This window comes from Neomonachus schauinslandi, chromosome 10 (assembly GCF_002201575.2).
Source record: "Neomonachus schauinslandi chromosome 10, ASM220157v2, whole genome shotgun sequence".
Lineage (NCBI taxonomy): Eukaryota > Metazoa > Chordata > Mammalia > Carnivora > Phocidae > Neomonachus > Neomonachus schauinslandi.
This window is the reverse complement of record NC_058412.1, coordinates 103,710,668-103,725,714: the sequence shown is the minus strand read 5'-3', so window position 1 is coordinate 103,725,714 and position 15,047 is coordinate 103,710,668. Positions and strand designations below refer to the sequence as shown.

Sequence of the window (15,047 nt, the reverse complement as noted above, 5' to 3'; positions counted from 1 at the left end):
ATACGCTGCCTTATACTTTATCCTCTTCTTATGATTCCTGTGTAATAATAGCAAAGGCCTATTTATAAATTTGCTTGGAGAACACTTAAATATCAAGAATCTTGATTAAATTTAAGAGCCTGTTGTCTGTATGTTTATTTTAATAAGAAAATAGTTTTTAAAATAAAGGATTTCTCAAGCCCTTGAATTTGTGCCTGCTCCTAGTCCCAAGCAGTTTCCCTGTTTTTGTGAAGTCCTGTCTTGCAGTCATCAAACTTATCCCATACACATGCCTGAGGCACCATTCAGATAGATTATTCAAGCGAAGATAAAATAAAAATCTTTCCTTTGAAATATTCAGATAATTAAGGCTAAATCAAGCCTCTAAAGAGAGCTTTCTCTCTTGACATGTATGATTCATGTTGGTGATATTTTGCCTATTAATTGTGGTAGAGCCAGTCCAAGGGCAAATGAAGGGCAAAGTATGGAGGGCTGGCACAAGGGAGGAGGACCTTAGCAGTCTGGTGGGTCTCCACTAAAGAGGCAGTCTCTATGGAAAAGAAAGCCACACACCCCATGAGGGCATGTCTAGGGTGTGTTCCCACCTTTCAGGACCAGGTGCCGATCTGACTCGTCCTCAAGGGGTTTCAGTGGTCAGAGGTCCAAGCTCAAGGGTGGGACACAGCAGAGGTGGGGGTTGGGATGTACAGTCAGCGAAGAAGTGATGCATAGGACCAACCAGCTGCAGAACCAGGTGAGGAGTGGAAACATTCCACAGGCTGAGTTTCAGTCAGGCGCCAAGGGGGACCTGGGGGGAGAGAGGGGCAGCAGGGTATGAGTTGGAAATAGGAGCCTGGGAACAGCATTTCAGGATCTTGGAGGAAAGGGTGGGTGTACACAAAAATGGGACTGACATGCGCATTTGGGTAACGGGGGAAGAGCTTATTGTCCCTGGCTGCTTTTAGTCTTGGTTGGGAGCTCTTCCATAGAACATTCATTCATTCATCCTATATTTACTGAGTGCCCTCACTATACAGATGTTCTCCAACTTAGGATGGTTCAACTTAGGATTTTTCTACTTTACGGTGCTGTGAAGATGATACGCGTTTAGCAGAAACTGTACTGCAAAATTTGAATTTTGCTCTTTTCCCCGGCCTAGTGCTATGCAGTATAATGCTCTCTTGTGCTGCTGGACAGTGGCGTGAGCCACAGCTCCTAGGCAAGCACACCATCACGGGGGTAAACAACAGATACACTCAGAACCATTCTGTACTCATACAGCCCTTCTGGTTTTCACTTTTAGTACAATGCTCAATAAATCACATGAGAGATTCAAAGCTTTATTATCAGATAGGCTTTATGTTAGCTGATTCTGCCCAACTGCAGCTCATGTTAACTGTTCTGAGCAGGTTTAAGGTAGGCCAGACTAAGCTGTGACGTTCAGTAGGTTGAGTATATTAAATGCATTTTCCACGTAGGATATTTTCAACTTAGGGTGGGTTAATGGGGATGTAATCCCATCATAAGTCAAGGAAGATCTGTAATAGCAAACAAAACTGGCCTGCCCAGAGTTCCTCCTACAGTGAAGATACAGATAAATAGCAACTGCTTACAATGTAACAGGGTGAGCTCTAGAAAGAGGGAAGTACAGAGAGTTTAAGTGAAGATACAGGAGTGGTACCTAAAGTTTCTCTTGAGGATACCTAGAGGATAAGCAGAACTAACCAAGTTTAAAAGAGAGGTTCAGGAATGGAAAGGAAGGGAAAAAATGCAAAAGGCTCAGTATATTTGGGGCAGTGAATCAAGTCTGATAAATCCAGAGAAGAATGTAAATGGCGGGCGCCTGGGTGGCTCAGATGGTTAAGCGTCTGCCTTCGGCTCAGGTCATGATCCCAGGGTCCTGGGATCGAGTCCCACATCGGGCTCCCGGCTCAGCGGGGAGCCTGCTTCTCCCTCTGACCCTCTCCCCTCTCATGCTGTTTCTCTCTCGCTCGCTCTCTAAAAAAGAAATAAAATCTTTAAAAAAAAAATGTAAATGGCAAAGTGATACTTTTTGAGTGTCTTTTGAGATGCTGCTGCTTTTCATTGCCTCTGAGGGCATGTTTCTTCTAGAACCCTCATGTTTTTCTTTTTTTTTTTTTTTAGAACCCTCATGTTTTAATGTGCTCTTTCTCCTCAGCAGTTTGGTTTAATTGCAGCTTCTTAAAGATTGAGTTTGCTATGTGAATCTTTAGTTCCCCAATTTTTTTTTTTAAGTTCTTAGGAGAAATATTAGCATTTGTAGTTTGTAGTTATCAGGGACCATAAAGGTCTGGGCCAGGAGAAGGAAGTGTTTAAAGTTACTTGGTAAGTGACTGTACTGTCTACATTGTAGATTAAATAGCTGGTGTGTTGGGGTTTTGGGTATGTCACCCTTTGTTTGCTTTCTTCAAGTCCCCTGTCACCCTAACCTGGTTTCTTCAGCCTTAACCCATAAGGATGAAGCTTGAAAGAACTGGTGGAGGAAATTATCCATTTACTTGGGGCCACTTTGGTATCTACTCTTGATCTTGGTGGAGCAGTAAGTACCAGGACCCAGAATTTCCATATCCTTGATTTTCCATGGCCTTCCTGAGACGAGTGTACATTCTAGACAAATGGACTATCTTTATTTCTCACCTGAGCTTTAGTCCCAAATGCCTAGTAGGTCTCTCTCCCCGTGAGCTAGTCTGGGCCATAGATGAAGAGCGAAAGATCCTTTTCCCTTCCTTTTTTTTTTTCTTCTTCACCTTTTACTTTTTGATGAAGACTTGATCAAAGGCAGTTGCTCTCAAACTTTACCTGATGTCGGAATCACCTGGCCTGCTGGACACACCATGGAGTTTTGGCCCACACCCCAGAGTTTCTGATTCAGAAGGTCTGGGTGTGAGGCCTGAAATTTTGCATTCGTAATCAATTCCCAGGTGATATTTACTGTCTGGGTACCACACTCTGAGAACCACTGATCTAGGCAAGCCCACGGGACTTAAGCCTTCTCTGGTCTTTTCCCCGTGCTCCTGCCTGGAGTCCCCACCTTGGCTATCCAGGTATTATCATCAGTAGCTCAAAGAATGTTCTAGTTAAGAAGAAACTAAGAGTGAGGGAGAGATCAGTCCAAGCCCCCATTCTCATAGTCCCCACCCTGGAACCCCTGGGCTCTCCAAGAACAAAACTACAGACTACTATCTTAGCTGCACAATCAAGAACACCCTGAAACAAGATCCAAGAAAGACTGTGATTTGTATAATTTATGTTTGAGCTCCATCGAAATGTACTTAATGTACTTACTCCGTCAGTACAGTTTTTGCAGTTTTGTTTTCTATTCCTCAGACCTTATCAGAGTCCTCCTTATGGGAATGAGAAGGGCTGAACTCTCTTCAGAGGTTGTGGTGTGTGACTAATACCTGCTGCTAAGGGAGAAGTTGTTTTTGTCCTGGTAAACTAGACGCACCACCAAATATTCTGTTAGTTCTGATCTTGAAAATTGTGACAATTCTTCCACTTGTGAGAGAGGGAGAAAAAAAAAAAGCCCAGTCCTTGCTTGCAAGTATTTCAGGTTTGCTTAATTGTTTTCTCAGGACTGTTATAATTCTCAGGGCTGATGGTTTAACTGTGTTTAACTTATATACTCAGTAGTAATAAAACAACTTTTGCTGTTTTGTTGTAACCCCTTAGTCAGTAAAAATAGGTACTCTAGGGGCGCCTGGGTGGCTCAGTCGTTAAGCGTCTGCCTTCGGCTCAGGTCATGATCCCAGGGTCCTGGGATCGTTAAGCGTCTGCCTTCGGCTCAGGTCATGATCCCAGGGTCCTGGGATCGAGCCCCGCATCGGGCTCCCTGCTCAGTGGGAAGCCTGCTTCTCCCTCTCCCACTCCCACTGCTTGTGTTCCCTCTCTCGCTGTGTCTCTCTCTGTCAAATAAATAAATAAAATCTTTAAAAAAAAAAATAGGTACTCTATTTCAGAGGCACAAAAGAAATAAAATGTCTTTACTTTGCAGAATTTTTATATATAAAGAAAAAAAAAAGAAAAGTCCCCCTAAAACAGATTTGTTACTACATGAAGTTAATTTATGTATCCCTTTCCCCAGGTTCCTACCTCACACTATATATTTTCAAATTCTATAAGTAGATTTATCTTGCATCCTATTAAACAAAAATTTATTTTTAGAAGTCATGTCTGTAATTCACTACTGTAAAAATCATTAATATGCAAATTACATCTTCTGTTTCTGGAAGATCAAAATACCGGTAAGCCAGGGACTCACTAAACATTTAGGAGTCAGAAACCTCAGAGGACATCATAAGCAGATAGGCCCCCACTGCTGTCAGCCTCATCCACCAATATCGCTCCCTAAAGCTGGGTGTCTGCTGATCCCTTTAGTGGGAATTAACTGTGAGGCAAGAGGCGAGTAGCAAGGCATCATCAGGTCAGAGGATCCCAGTCATAGACAACTGCATTCATTCATTCATTCATTCAAATATTTTATTTATTTATTAGAACACAAGTGGGGTGGGGGAAAGGGAGAAGTAGACTCCCCATGGAGCTGGACATGGGGCTCCTTCCCAGGACCCTGGGATCATGACCTGAACCAAAGGCAGACACTTAACTGACTGAGCCACCCAGGCGCCCCATAGACAACTACTTTTAATACAGTTTCAGCCCTCACTGTATTTAGGAGGCTCTTGAAGGGTTGACACATGAACTTAGATGTCCTTTTCAAGGGAATTATTGTAGGCAAACAACCAATATCCAAACAATCTTCTGAAACAAACCAGTTCTTTCCTTGGAAAACTATATACTTTGTCATATTCTGATTTCTTTGCAAATTGGTCATTACAGACTGAATTATATGTTGGCAATTATTCATTATATTCAAATTAAGCTGGTACTAAATAGTCCCGATAACCAAACATCTTCTAGATGTTTTATAAAATTCTTATGTAATAAAGCCAATAATATGATCATAGGTATCCCCTAATAAATTTATAAAGGCAAATTCATAATATTTTTATTCATCTCTTCTACAATTATTAAATTTTAAGAAAGTTACATCTGCCTCTTATTAATGTTGAGGGGAAGATAGAGACAAAGAGCAGATGTTTGCCGTTCTCATTTTATTTCTATAAAGTGTGTGTGTTTTATAAATGCCAGGAAATTACTTTAAACCAGGTGGTGCTTTATTGATAAAAAATTTATTACATATTTATGGTAAATTTTATAGATTTATAAAATATATAAATTGGCATGGTAGAGGCCTTAGGTTTCTTTGTAGTTCAGAGTTCATTAAAGACTAAATCAAGCACGACCATAATCTATTTTGCTCCCAAGGATAAGTACAGTAGAGACTTTAGAGTTAATACCCAAATTTTAATCAGTATTATTATTTTTTAAAGATTTTATTTATTTATTTGACAGTGAGAGAGAGGCACAAGCAGGGGGAATGGGAGAGGGAGAAGCAGACTCCCCACTGAGGAGGGAGCCTGATGTGGGGCTTGATCCCAGGACCCTGAGATCATGACCCCAGCCGAAGGCAGATACCTAATAGACTGAGCTACACAGGTGCCCCATTAATCAGTATTATTAAGTAACTCTTCCTAGGAACCAGTCATAATCGGTGTGTGTGAAGGCTCCCAATGTACAGTCAAGATTTTAAATCTTGAAAAGGAGAACATTTTATAGTTTTATTAGTTTCTTTCTTCCTGCTCTTTGTTCTTGCCAGGATTTCTGGCGGAAAACATGGACATTATTTAAAAATTTATTTATATGAAATTAAGATTTTTAATGTCATCTTCTCTTTAGAGAACATTTTTTCCTGAATATAAAAATTACAGTCACTGTAAGTATTTTAAAACACACAGAAAGTATTAAAATATCACCTAAAATTCTATCACTGAGATATACTACTTGTATATCTTGTGTTTTGGTATATGTTTTGCTAATCTTTTTGTGTTGTAAAAAATGTGCATGTATGGATGTTTCAAGGCTATAGAAGTGGATTGCAAAATTCCTTTTCTCCATACTGTACAAGAATGCACTTACCTCCAACCTTCAACAGCATTGCCTATTATCATTTTCATAATCTTGCACACTTTATGTGCTTTTAGAAAAGGCTACTTAATGGCTTGATGAAAAAGGAGGTATTTTTAGCAAATGGGGAAAATTTTTATTAATGATGCAATATATCAGTGTCAAATTAGGTTCTCCCTTGAAGGGAAGCTATTTATTCAAAGCTCTGGGTGATCCAATGTAGATGTTTTAGGAATATAAGGGTATCTTATTTAAAGATTGAAGAGCAAGACATTGAAATGTGTTTGATAATCAACTAATTCACGTTAAATCGGTGGAAATTTTATCCCAGCCCTCTGTGTTCTGGAAGACAACCTTAGTTGTTCTCATCATGGCGTTACCTAAGGCCATGGATATTTAGTTTAATGGGATTTGTATGGTTGGATAGGAAAGGGATTAATTTTTTTCTGGAACATTTTTGTCATAAGGTTGAAGGTAGAAGATAAAAGTTACACTAAAGGAAATTCAAATGTGAGCCACAGTGCATTTTTGTTTGCTTCAAAACTATATGTTATCATGTGGAAGCAAGTGATTTTTCCAACGGATTCATTTGTTCACAAAGAGAAACAAAAAATGGAGACTGTCTTGGGTTGGTTTGGGGGAAGCTGCAAGGTATATTTAAAGTTTATATTTATTGTGGAGGTGCAAAATTGTTAAAAGACATTTGGATCCTGGGAAATATATACTGTAGAAATATCTTTACTCCTTTCTTCGGGCTGTTAAAAACAACAACAAAAAATTACCACAAACTTGTGGCTGAAAACAACAGAAATTTATTCTCTCACAGTTCTGGAGGCCAGAAGTTTGAAATGAAGGTGTTTGTGGGGCTATCTCCCTCCAGGTGAGAGGGAGAATCCGTCCCTTGACTCTCAACTCTTTGTGGCTGCCAACACTCCTTGGCTTGTGGTGGCATCTCTCCAGTCTCTGCCTCTTTGGTCACATTGCTTCAACTTCTTCTGTCTGTGTCAAATCTCCCTCTGCCTCCCTTTTATGAGGACACTTACGATGATTGCAGTTAGGGCCCACTTGGATAATCCAAGATGATCTCCCCATCTCGAGACCCTTAACTTAATCACATCTACAGAGTTCTTTTTTGCCATGTAAGGTAACGCTCAGATTTCAGAGATTTGGATGTGGATATCTTTGGGCGGGGGAGGGGGGGGCATTATCCAGGCTACCAGGACCTTAAATATACCTGATTTCATGTACTTCTCCCTGTTCACTCTCTACCAGAACATGAGGCATGTGTCCAGAATCAAAAAATTCTTCACCAAAAAACTTCACCAAAGTTTTGACCCAACTGTCTGGGGAGGTGGTGTGGGATGGGCAGAGTTGACTTCAGAATTGATCCAGCATATCTAGGATAGGTGGTCTTGTAAGTCTGGACCCAAGAACATTATTTCCGGGGCAATGCAAAGAACAGCCCCCACACAGCGGTTCAAAGTTGAGGAGATTCAGGATACCCCAGTGTCATTTTGTGAAAATGCCACTTACATTGTTCAGAACCCCAAAGCTCTGAAAAAGTAAGCCATGAAATGAGCTACGACCTCCACTGCAGATCTCTTTAGAGATTGAGGTCAAGAGTACCCTCTTTCCATTAGCCCCCACCTAAGTCCATCCCATAATGAGACCATTGTGATGAAATTTGTGCCCAAGGTAGAGATGAATATTTTAGTGGTAAAGATAATAGTGAAATCTAAGAAACATTGTGTACTGGGGATCGTGTTGTATGTTCTTTTGCTGAAAAGATCCTGGAAGAACAGGTTAAACCAATGAACGATGATGCAAGTTGATAGAAGCTTTCTTTTCATTTTTGATATGAACATTTCATATCAGAAGCCTGTCATTGCTGTTTTCTTTTAAATAAAATCAAAGGGAAATATTAAAAGGGGTGGTTGGCAGGAGTGAAAAATCATAGAACACAAAATTCTGCAAAGGAGAGGTGTTTTACCCGCTGATTTCTGAAGTCTGGACAACCGGGGAGGCCACCGTTTAGCTCTCTCATCTGTCTTCAGTGCTATCACTCAGTTCTCTGTAGGTGGTTATTCTCATTACAGATCACTGACTAACACATCCGTGATAGCCTGACAGGTCTATTTTGCTCTGCAGATCTGTTTTATGGCATAGAAAGCATGAATGCACAGCATTGTACCAGAAGCTGGCTTCTAACCCACCTTGGGTGAATGGGCTGTGTGTATGTGTCTGTCTCTCCAATACAGACACTGAGAAAAAGACCTGGAAAGACACAGAGAAAGACAAACTGATAGGAACAGAGAGAATCAGGAAGAGAGACCCAACAACAGTCAGTATTGCAGATACAGAGACGTGGACTGGGATGAAACACCTCTCCCTTCTCGAACTATCTGCCGCCTGGCTCATCTTGGCTTTCCATGGGAAGCCTTGGTGCTGATTAACCTCAGCTGGGCTGGTTAGGATGCCCTTCATGCTTTCACCTGCTTTTAGCCTGGTCAGTAGTGAGTAATGGAGTAGTTCCTCCTTCGAACAGCAATGGTTGCCGTTGTGAGGAAGCTGCCTTGAAACATGACTTAATACATTCTTCTGCTGTTTAAAATTGTTTGGGACTAAAGAATAACACATCTGCCTATCTGTAGGATTTCAACGTTTTTTTTTTCTCTTTGAAATTTGCATTCTTTTTTTTAATTATGTTATGTTAATCACCATACATTACATCATTAGTTTTTGATATAGTGTTCCATGATTCATTGTTTGCGTATAACACCCAGTGCTCCATGCAGAACGTGCCCTCCCCAATACCCATCACCAGGCTAACCCATCCTCCCACCCCCCTCCCCTCTAGAACCCTCAGTTTGTTTCTCAGAGTCCATAGTCTCTCATGGTTCATCTCCCCCTCAGATTTCCCCCCCTTCATTTTTCCCTTCCTACTATCTTCTTCTTCTTCTTCTTCTTTTTTTTTTTTAAACATATAATGTATTATTGTTTCAGAGTTACAGGTCTGTGATTCAACAGTCTTACACAATTCACAGTGCTCACCATAGCACCTAACCTCCCCAGTGTCTATCACCCAGCCACCCCATCCCTCCCACCCCCCACCACTCCAGCAACCCTCAGTTTGTTTCCTGCGATTAAGAATTCCTCACAGCACATACATGCAAGAATACATTCTTATAATAAAAATGTGCATCACAAAGATAACATTAAGATACCTTGATTTTCAGCACCAATCTTTATTTCTTCCCCAGAAGTAGATAGGGTCATAAACTCCTTTTTTGGGGGGTGGGGAGAGCACATGAGAGTGAGAGTGTGTTAGCAGGGGGGAGGGGCAGAGGGAGAGAGAGAATCCCAAGCAGGCTTCATGCTCAGCAGTATGGAGCCCAACACCAGACTCGATATCACGACCCAGAGATCATGACCTGAGCAAAAACCCAGAGTCTGATGCTTAATAACCAACTGAGCCACCCATGTGCCCCATAAATTTCCAAATGTTTTAATAATTTATCTATATACACATTTATGTACCTAAAGAAATATATAGGTTTTTCTCATGTCTGTGTGTTTACATAGGTGGTATTACATTGTTATTATTCTGTAGCTGTGGATGGAGATAAACGGTATCACACTGTTCATATATCATTCTGTGGTTTCCTATTTAATGGTATGTGTTAGAGACCTTTCACATTTAGGTTGAGTTCATCTTCTTTTAGCAACTTTCTGGGATAGATTTGCTCATATTGCTAGAACTTTGTCTCTGTGAGAATTGAACTCTAACATTGCTTGGTGTTTTGTTAACCTACGTTATGGTGTCCTTGTCAGGACCTGATCATGGGACTTGTGGAATGAGTCAGGTAGTAACTTATTTTTTCCTATGTCTTGGAAAAATGTTAGGTATGTAGGATTTGCCTTTTCCTTGAAAATTTGGTAGAACTCACCTATAAACCTATGTTGGGTCTAATCTTTTATTATTTTTTTTTCAATTTCTTCCAAAGTCACTGTTCAGTTTAAGTATTCTCTTTTTTTTTTTTTCTGAGTCAAATTTATTTTAACTTTGAAAAACCCATCCAATTTATTTAGGTGTTTAGATATTTTGGTTAAAATTAAACATAGTATTCTGTCATGTGTTTTTCTTCTGTTTGTAATTACACCTCCTTGTCATCATGCACATTGTGAGTTTATACATCTTCCTCATCCTCTTCCTTCCCCATCCTTCTCTCTCCCCAACACTTGCCAAATGCTTATCTCATATGTGAATATTCAGAAAGCAATGAACTTTTACTGATCATTTTTAAACAATTTTTGGCTATATATTACATACCTAGGTTTTGATGTACAGTGCTCCCACCTTTCATTTCTAAGAAATTTATAATTTTGCTTTGACTCTTTTGCTTTACTGAACAATTATTTAGAAGTCTGGTATGTTTATATTGAACTTGTATGCATATAGATTTTATGGGCTCTCATTAATTTGTAAGTTGGCCTAGTTGGAGCCAATGAGCATGGCCACCTTAATTTCTGACTCTTGAAAAATGCTGACGTTTCCTCTATGGCCCAATTATGATTAGATTCTGAGATTATTATATGTGTGTGTGGGGTACCTGGAATACAAAGAGGGAGTGAAGAAAATATATAATAATAATATATTATCTGTTATACTCAGGATTCAATATTATATATGTATATATTTTATATATGTATATATGTAAAGAAAGAGGCAGGGGCATGTCTAAATTCAGTAATGTGTTTAAGTCATCTAAACTGTTTTGATATTCAAATCCTCAATATCCTTACATTTTTGTCTCGTTCCATTAATTTCTGAGAATCATTCATTGTCTCCTAATATGTTTGTGACTTTGCCAAATTTCTTTGTAATTTACCAGTTTTTCAGTATATGTTCTGATGCTATGTACTCACATGCTTTAATGTTAATGACTGTTAAATAATTGTGATCATCCCTTTTCCTAATATGATTTGTCACTGTCTCTTGCTGTTTTCCCTGAATCTGTTTTGTCTGCTACATTACTGTGGACCCCTGTTTGCTTTCCTTCCTAGTATGTGTCTATTAGATCGGTTTTTTTTTTATACCTTCATTTTCGAACTTCCTGTGTCATTTTTTAATAAATATTTCTGGTAAACAACTATAATGTTACCTACTGTCAAAGCCTCTGTCTTTTCTTTTTATAAGTGAATTTAGCCAACTCATATGTATTATAGCTAGGGATATGTTGTCATTTTATTTGGTGTTTTCCATTTATACTGTGTTCTTTTTCCCCTCCCTCCCCTCATCTGTCTTCTTTTTAAAGGGGACTCATGTTTCTTTGTTCTGTTTTCCCCCTCTAATAGTGCGCAGGTTTTACTTTCCATTTTTAATTTCCTCTAGGAAAATTCTTAAATTTTTAAACTTCTATTTTTTTTAACATTTTATTTATTTATTAGAGTGTGTGAGAGAGAGAGAGAGATCACAAGAAGGGGGGCAGAAGGAGAAGCAGGCTCCCCGCTGAGCAGGAAGCCCAAATGCGGGGCTCGATCCCAGGTCCACAGGATCATGACCTGAGCTGAAGGCAGTTGCTTAACCAACTGAGCCACCCAGATGCCCCTTAAACTTCTATTTTTCTGCCAGTGTCTAGAGTCTTAAATACCGATATTCCACTCCCAAAATGGTTGACCTCCCTTTGGTCCGTACTTCCTTTCCTCTCACCACATCAGTTGCCACAACCTCTGTATTGATATAATCAGCAATTTGGGAGTGAAATTATTATAATTTCTTTATCTTTATCTTTTTTTTTTTTTTTGGATAGTAAGTAAAACTTAAGAGCGGATTTCTTTTTTTCTTCTTCTTTCATTATGTCTGCATTATTTCCTCTATCCCTTTTCTACGTTTATTTTTCTTCTTGACAGAGCATGTAACACCTTAAATCTTTCAGAGTAGGTCATTAAATCTTTCTTATAACTTGCAAGTCCATAAATACCTCTATTTTCTCCTAAACATTAAGCTATTAGTTGATTGGACACAATTTCAAGTCCAAAATTATTGCCCCTCAGGCTTTTGAGGTTGCAATACTGCGGACAGTATGCCTGATTTCCATCTGCTTGTCATTCACCTCTGAATTGTCTTCTTTCTGTGCATCTCTGAGGAATTTTGTAACTTCTCTTCATATCTTTTGTCTCAGTGTCCCCCAAAGGTATGTTTAGGTGTGTGTATCTCCCCTCCGCCCCCCACCATTTATACTGCTTGCATTAGTGGATTTTTTTCAAATGAGGACTCAGGTATTCACACTGAGGACTCAAATCTGAATATGCAAATATCAAGATTTCAGAAGTGTTCTTCCACCGTTGCTTTGATTAGTCCTTCCATTGGCTCTGCTTTCTTGCCTTTTAATAGAAGAAGCTGTTCTGTTGGGTCGTGGTTGAACCCTCGGCTTCCATTTCCCACCTCTCTAAATTTTTCCATTGTGCTTTCTTTTTGTGTTGCATTCTCTGAGAATCCCTTGGCTCAGCCCTTCATCTGACTTCTCTTTATAATTCAGCTTACGTGTTAAGAGTTTGATTTCAACAATCACTTTTAAATTTCTAGTTAATTATATTTTTGGAACTGAATGCAATGTTTCCTCCCACACTTACTAGCCACACGTAAGCCAAAGTCAGGTTCTGTCGGTCCTGTTAACTCTGTTTTCTCGGGTGTCAGTTCTGCTTACTGGGTTTGGTGTCCATCTTCCATGTTCTTGGCATCGCTTAAATATTCGGTAATTCTTTGTTGGATGCTGACCTTTTCATTGAAAATGTCCTGCTTGCAACTACTACAGGTACACCATGGTGCGTAATGCTAAGAAGTGTGGGTAGGAGTGCCCACTTCTTCCTGAGTGCAGGCAGCCACCCTGAAGAATGCCTGTGCTCTCTTTCAGTGTCATATGCTGCCCATGCTAGAAAGCAGACCTTTTGCAGTTCCCTGAGGGGCCCATGTGAGGAAGGGGTGAGAGGGCTTTGGAGAGAACCAAGAGCAATAAACAATACCAGTTACTCCTACTTGATTCTGCAACCCAACAACCAGTGGACTCCACTATCCACGCGTCCCCCTTTAGGCTCATAGTGTAGGCTTGTAGAACCACCCACACTTTGCAGCAGGCCTCTCCTGTAAAGAGGGTCAGGTTTGTGGATTATTTTTTCTGTTGCCATCAGATTAAAATATATATCTTATTATCTTATATGATTTGAAGAGGGAGGGGAAGCTTCCCAAATGATCACCTCTGGTTGATCACCTTGCTATGGATATTACAGTTGACCCTTGAACAATGTGGGAGTTATAGGAGCTCTGACTTTCCACGTGATCAAAAATTCACATATAACTTTCAACTCCACCAGAACTTAACTACTAATAGCTTACTGTTGACCAGAAGTCTTACCGATAACATAAACAGTTGGTTACACATATTTTGTATATTATATGTAGTATATACTGTATTTCTACAATAAAGTGAGCTTGAGAAAAGAAAATGTTAAGAAAATCCTAAGAAAGAGAAAATACATTTAAGTACTATGCTATATTTATTTTAAAAAAAAAAAATCCCCCTATAAGTGGACCCGTGTCAAACCCATGTTGTTCAAGGGCCAACTGTGTTTCCCTAGGTTTAGAGACAAGGAGAAGGGAAGTTGGAATCGGATGAAGGAACGAAGAAGAAAGAGACAATTTGTGGGCTTGTTCTACACATCTGAAGAAGAACTTTTGCAAACGCATAAATATAAAGTGAATAACTTTTGATCTTCGCTTGTTTTTAAATTTTGCACGCTAATGAGATGTTCTTTTTCATTTTTTAGGTCTTGAGTGTAGTCATGGCCAAACCTTATGAATTTAACTGGCAGAAGGAAGTTCCTTCCTTTTTGCAAGAAGGAGCCGTTTTTGACAGATATGAAGAGGTAAAGAAGTGTTATTAATCTTTTCTCTCAAAACATAATTATTTCATTTTAATTACAGTATTGAGTTAATAGTCTTTGACATAAATAAGAACATCTTTGAGATTTATAAGTTGGAATAGTTGGAAAGAGGCAAGTTATGAGATATAATAATAATGATAATGATACTGTAATTTATTGAGCACTTACTGTGTGCCAGATATAATCACGATAATGATGCTATAAATTATTGAGTGCTAACTGTGTGCCAGACAGTTTTCTAAGCACTTGTGTGTATTATTTGTTTAATTCTTCACAACAACCTTATAAGGTTGTTGCTATTATTACCCTGGTTTTACAGATGAGTTTCATGTAGTAACAGTTTTTGCCTAACGAAGTGCTTTTGGCAGGCGTTCTACATAAAACTTTGTATTTGTTATAAATGGAATAGTGATTGGACTTTGTGCTAGTCGTTTGCTTTGCTGGTTTCATTCGTACAGAACAGTTGGATGAAAGCTTTGCATGCCTGGGGTTTCTATCATTTATTATTTGTGCCCTTTGCAAGGCGGCATTGGCTCCAGACTTTCTATAGAGCAGGGGCTTGGGGCCACCAATCTATTGGGAAAGTTTAGGTCAGTGAGTTGAAGCCTCATCAGCATTGTAAATGCATCGTATTTCTTGGATTGTACTTGAGTTTGAGGTGGATTGGGCAAGGGAGGGTGAGGAGACTGTCGCCTCTGAGGCAAAGTGAAATGTACAACTTACTAAGACTTCATCTCCAGTCAGAATTGGTTCCCCTCGAAATCGCTGGAATGTATGTGGTGGCTGATTGTGGTGGCCCACTCAGAGGTTTGGATCATCGGGCCTTTTCATGAGGTCTGTGGACTGACATGACTCAGTACTTGTCGACTTGGTTTTTCCAAATGTGTTTCCTAATACCCTCTAGATTTATACCATAGTTGCTTTGTAAGTAAATAAAATTGAGAAAGGCAAAGGATGGGCCCCAGTGTGGTCACTATTCCTTGTACTGAATTAAAATACTGAAGTGACAGCTGTTTATAGGACAAGCTTGGCTCCTTCCCTGAAGGAACAGCTAACCTCACTCTGCTATGAGAAGACACAGA

At 39.5% G+C, this 15,047-nt stretch overlaps 1 protein-coding gene across 4 annotated transcripts in view; it reads left to right on the top strand.

Annotated features, from left to right (window-relative positions):
- The first annotated feature begins 13,863 nt into the window (after window positions 1–13,863).
- Window positions 13,864–15,047, top strand: part of PLCB4 (phospholipase C beta 4) — a 163,366-nt gene continuing 162,182 nt past the window's right edge. For all 4 annotated transcript variants that reach the window (XM_021688952.1, XM_021688951.1, XM_021688953.1 and 1 more), the window contains exon 1: window positions 13,864–13,947. In XM_021688952.1, coding sequence (XP_021544627.1) covers window positions 13,864–13,947 — 84 coding nt within the window. The remainder of the gene's footprint in view (window positions 13,948–15,047) is intronic.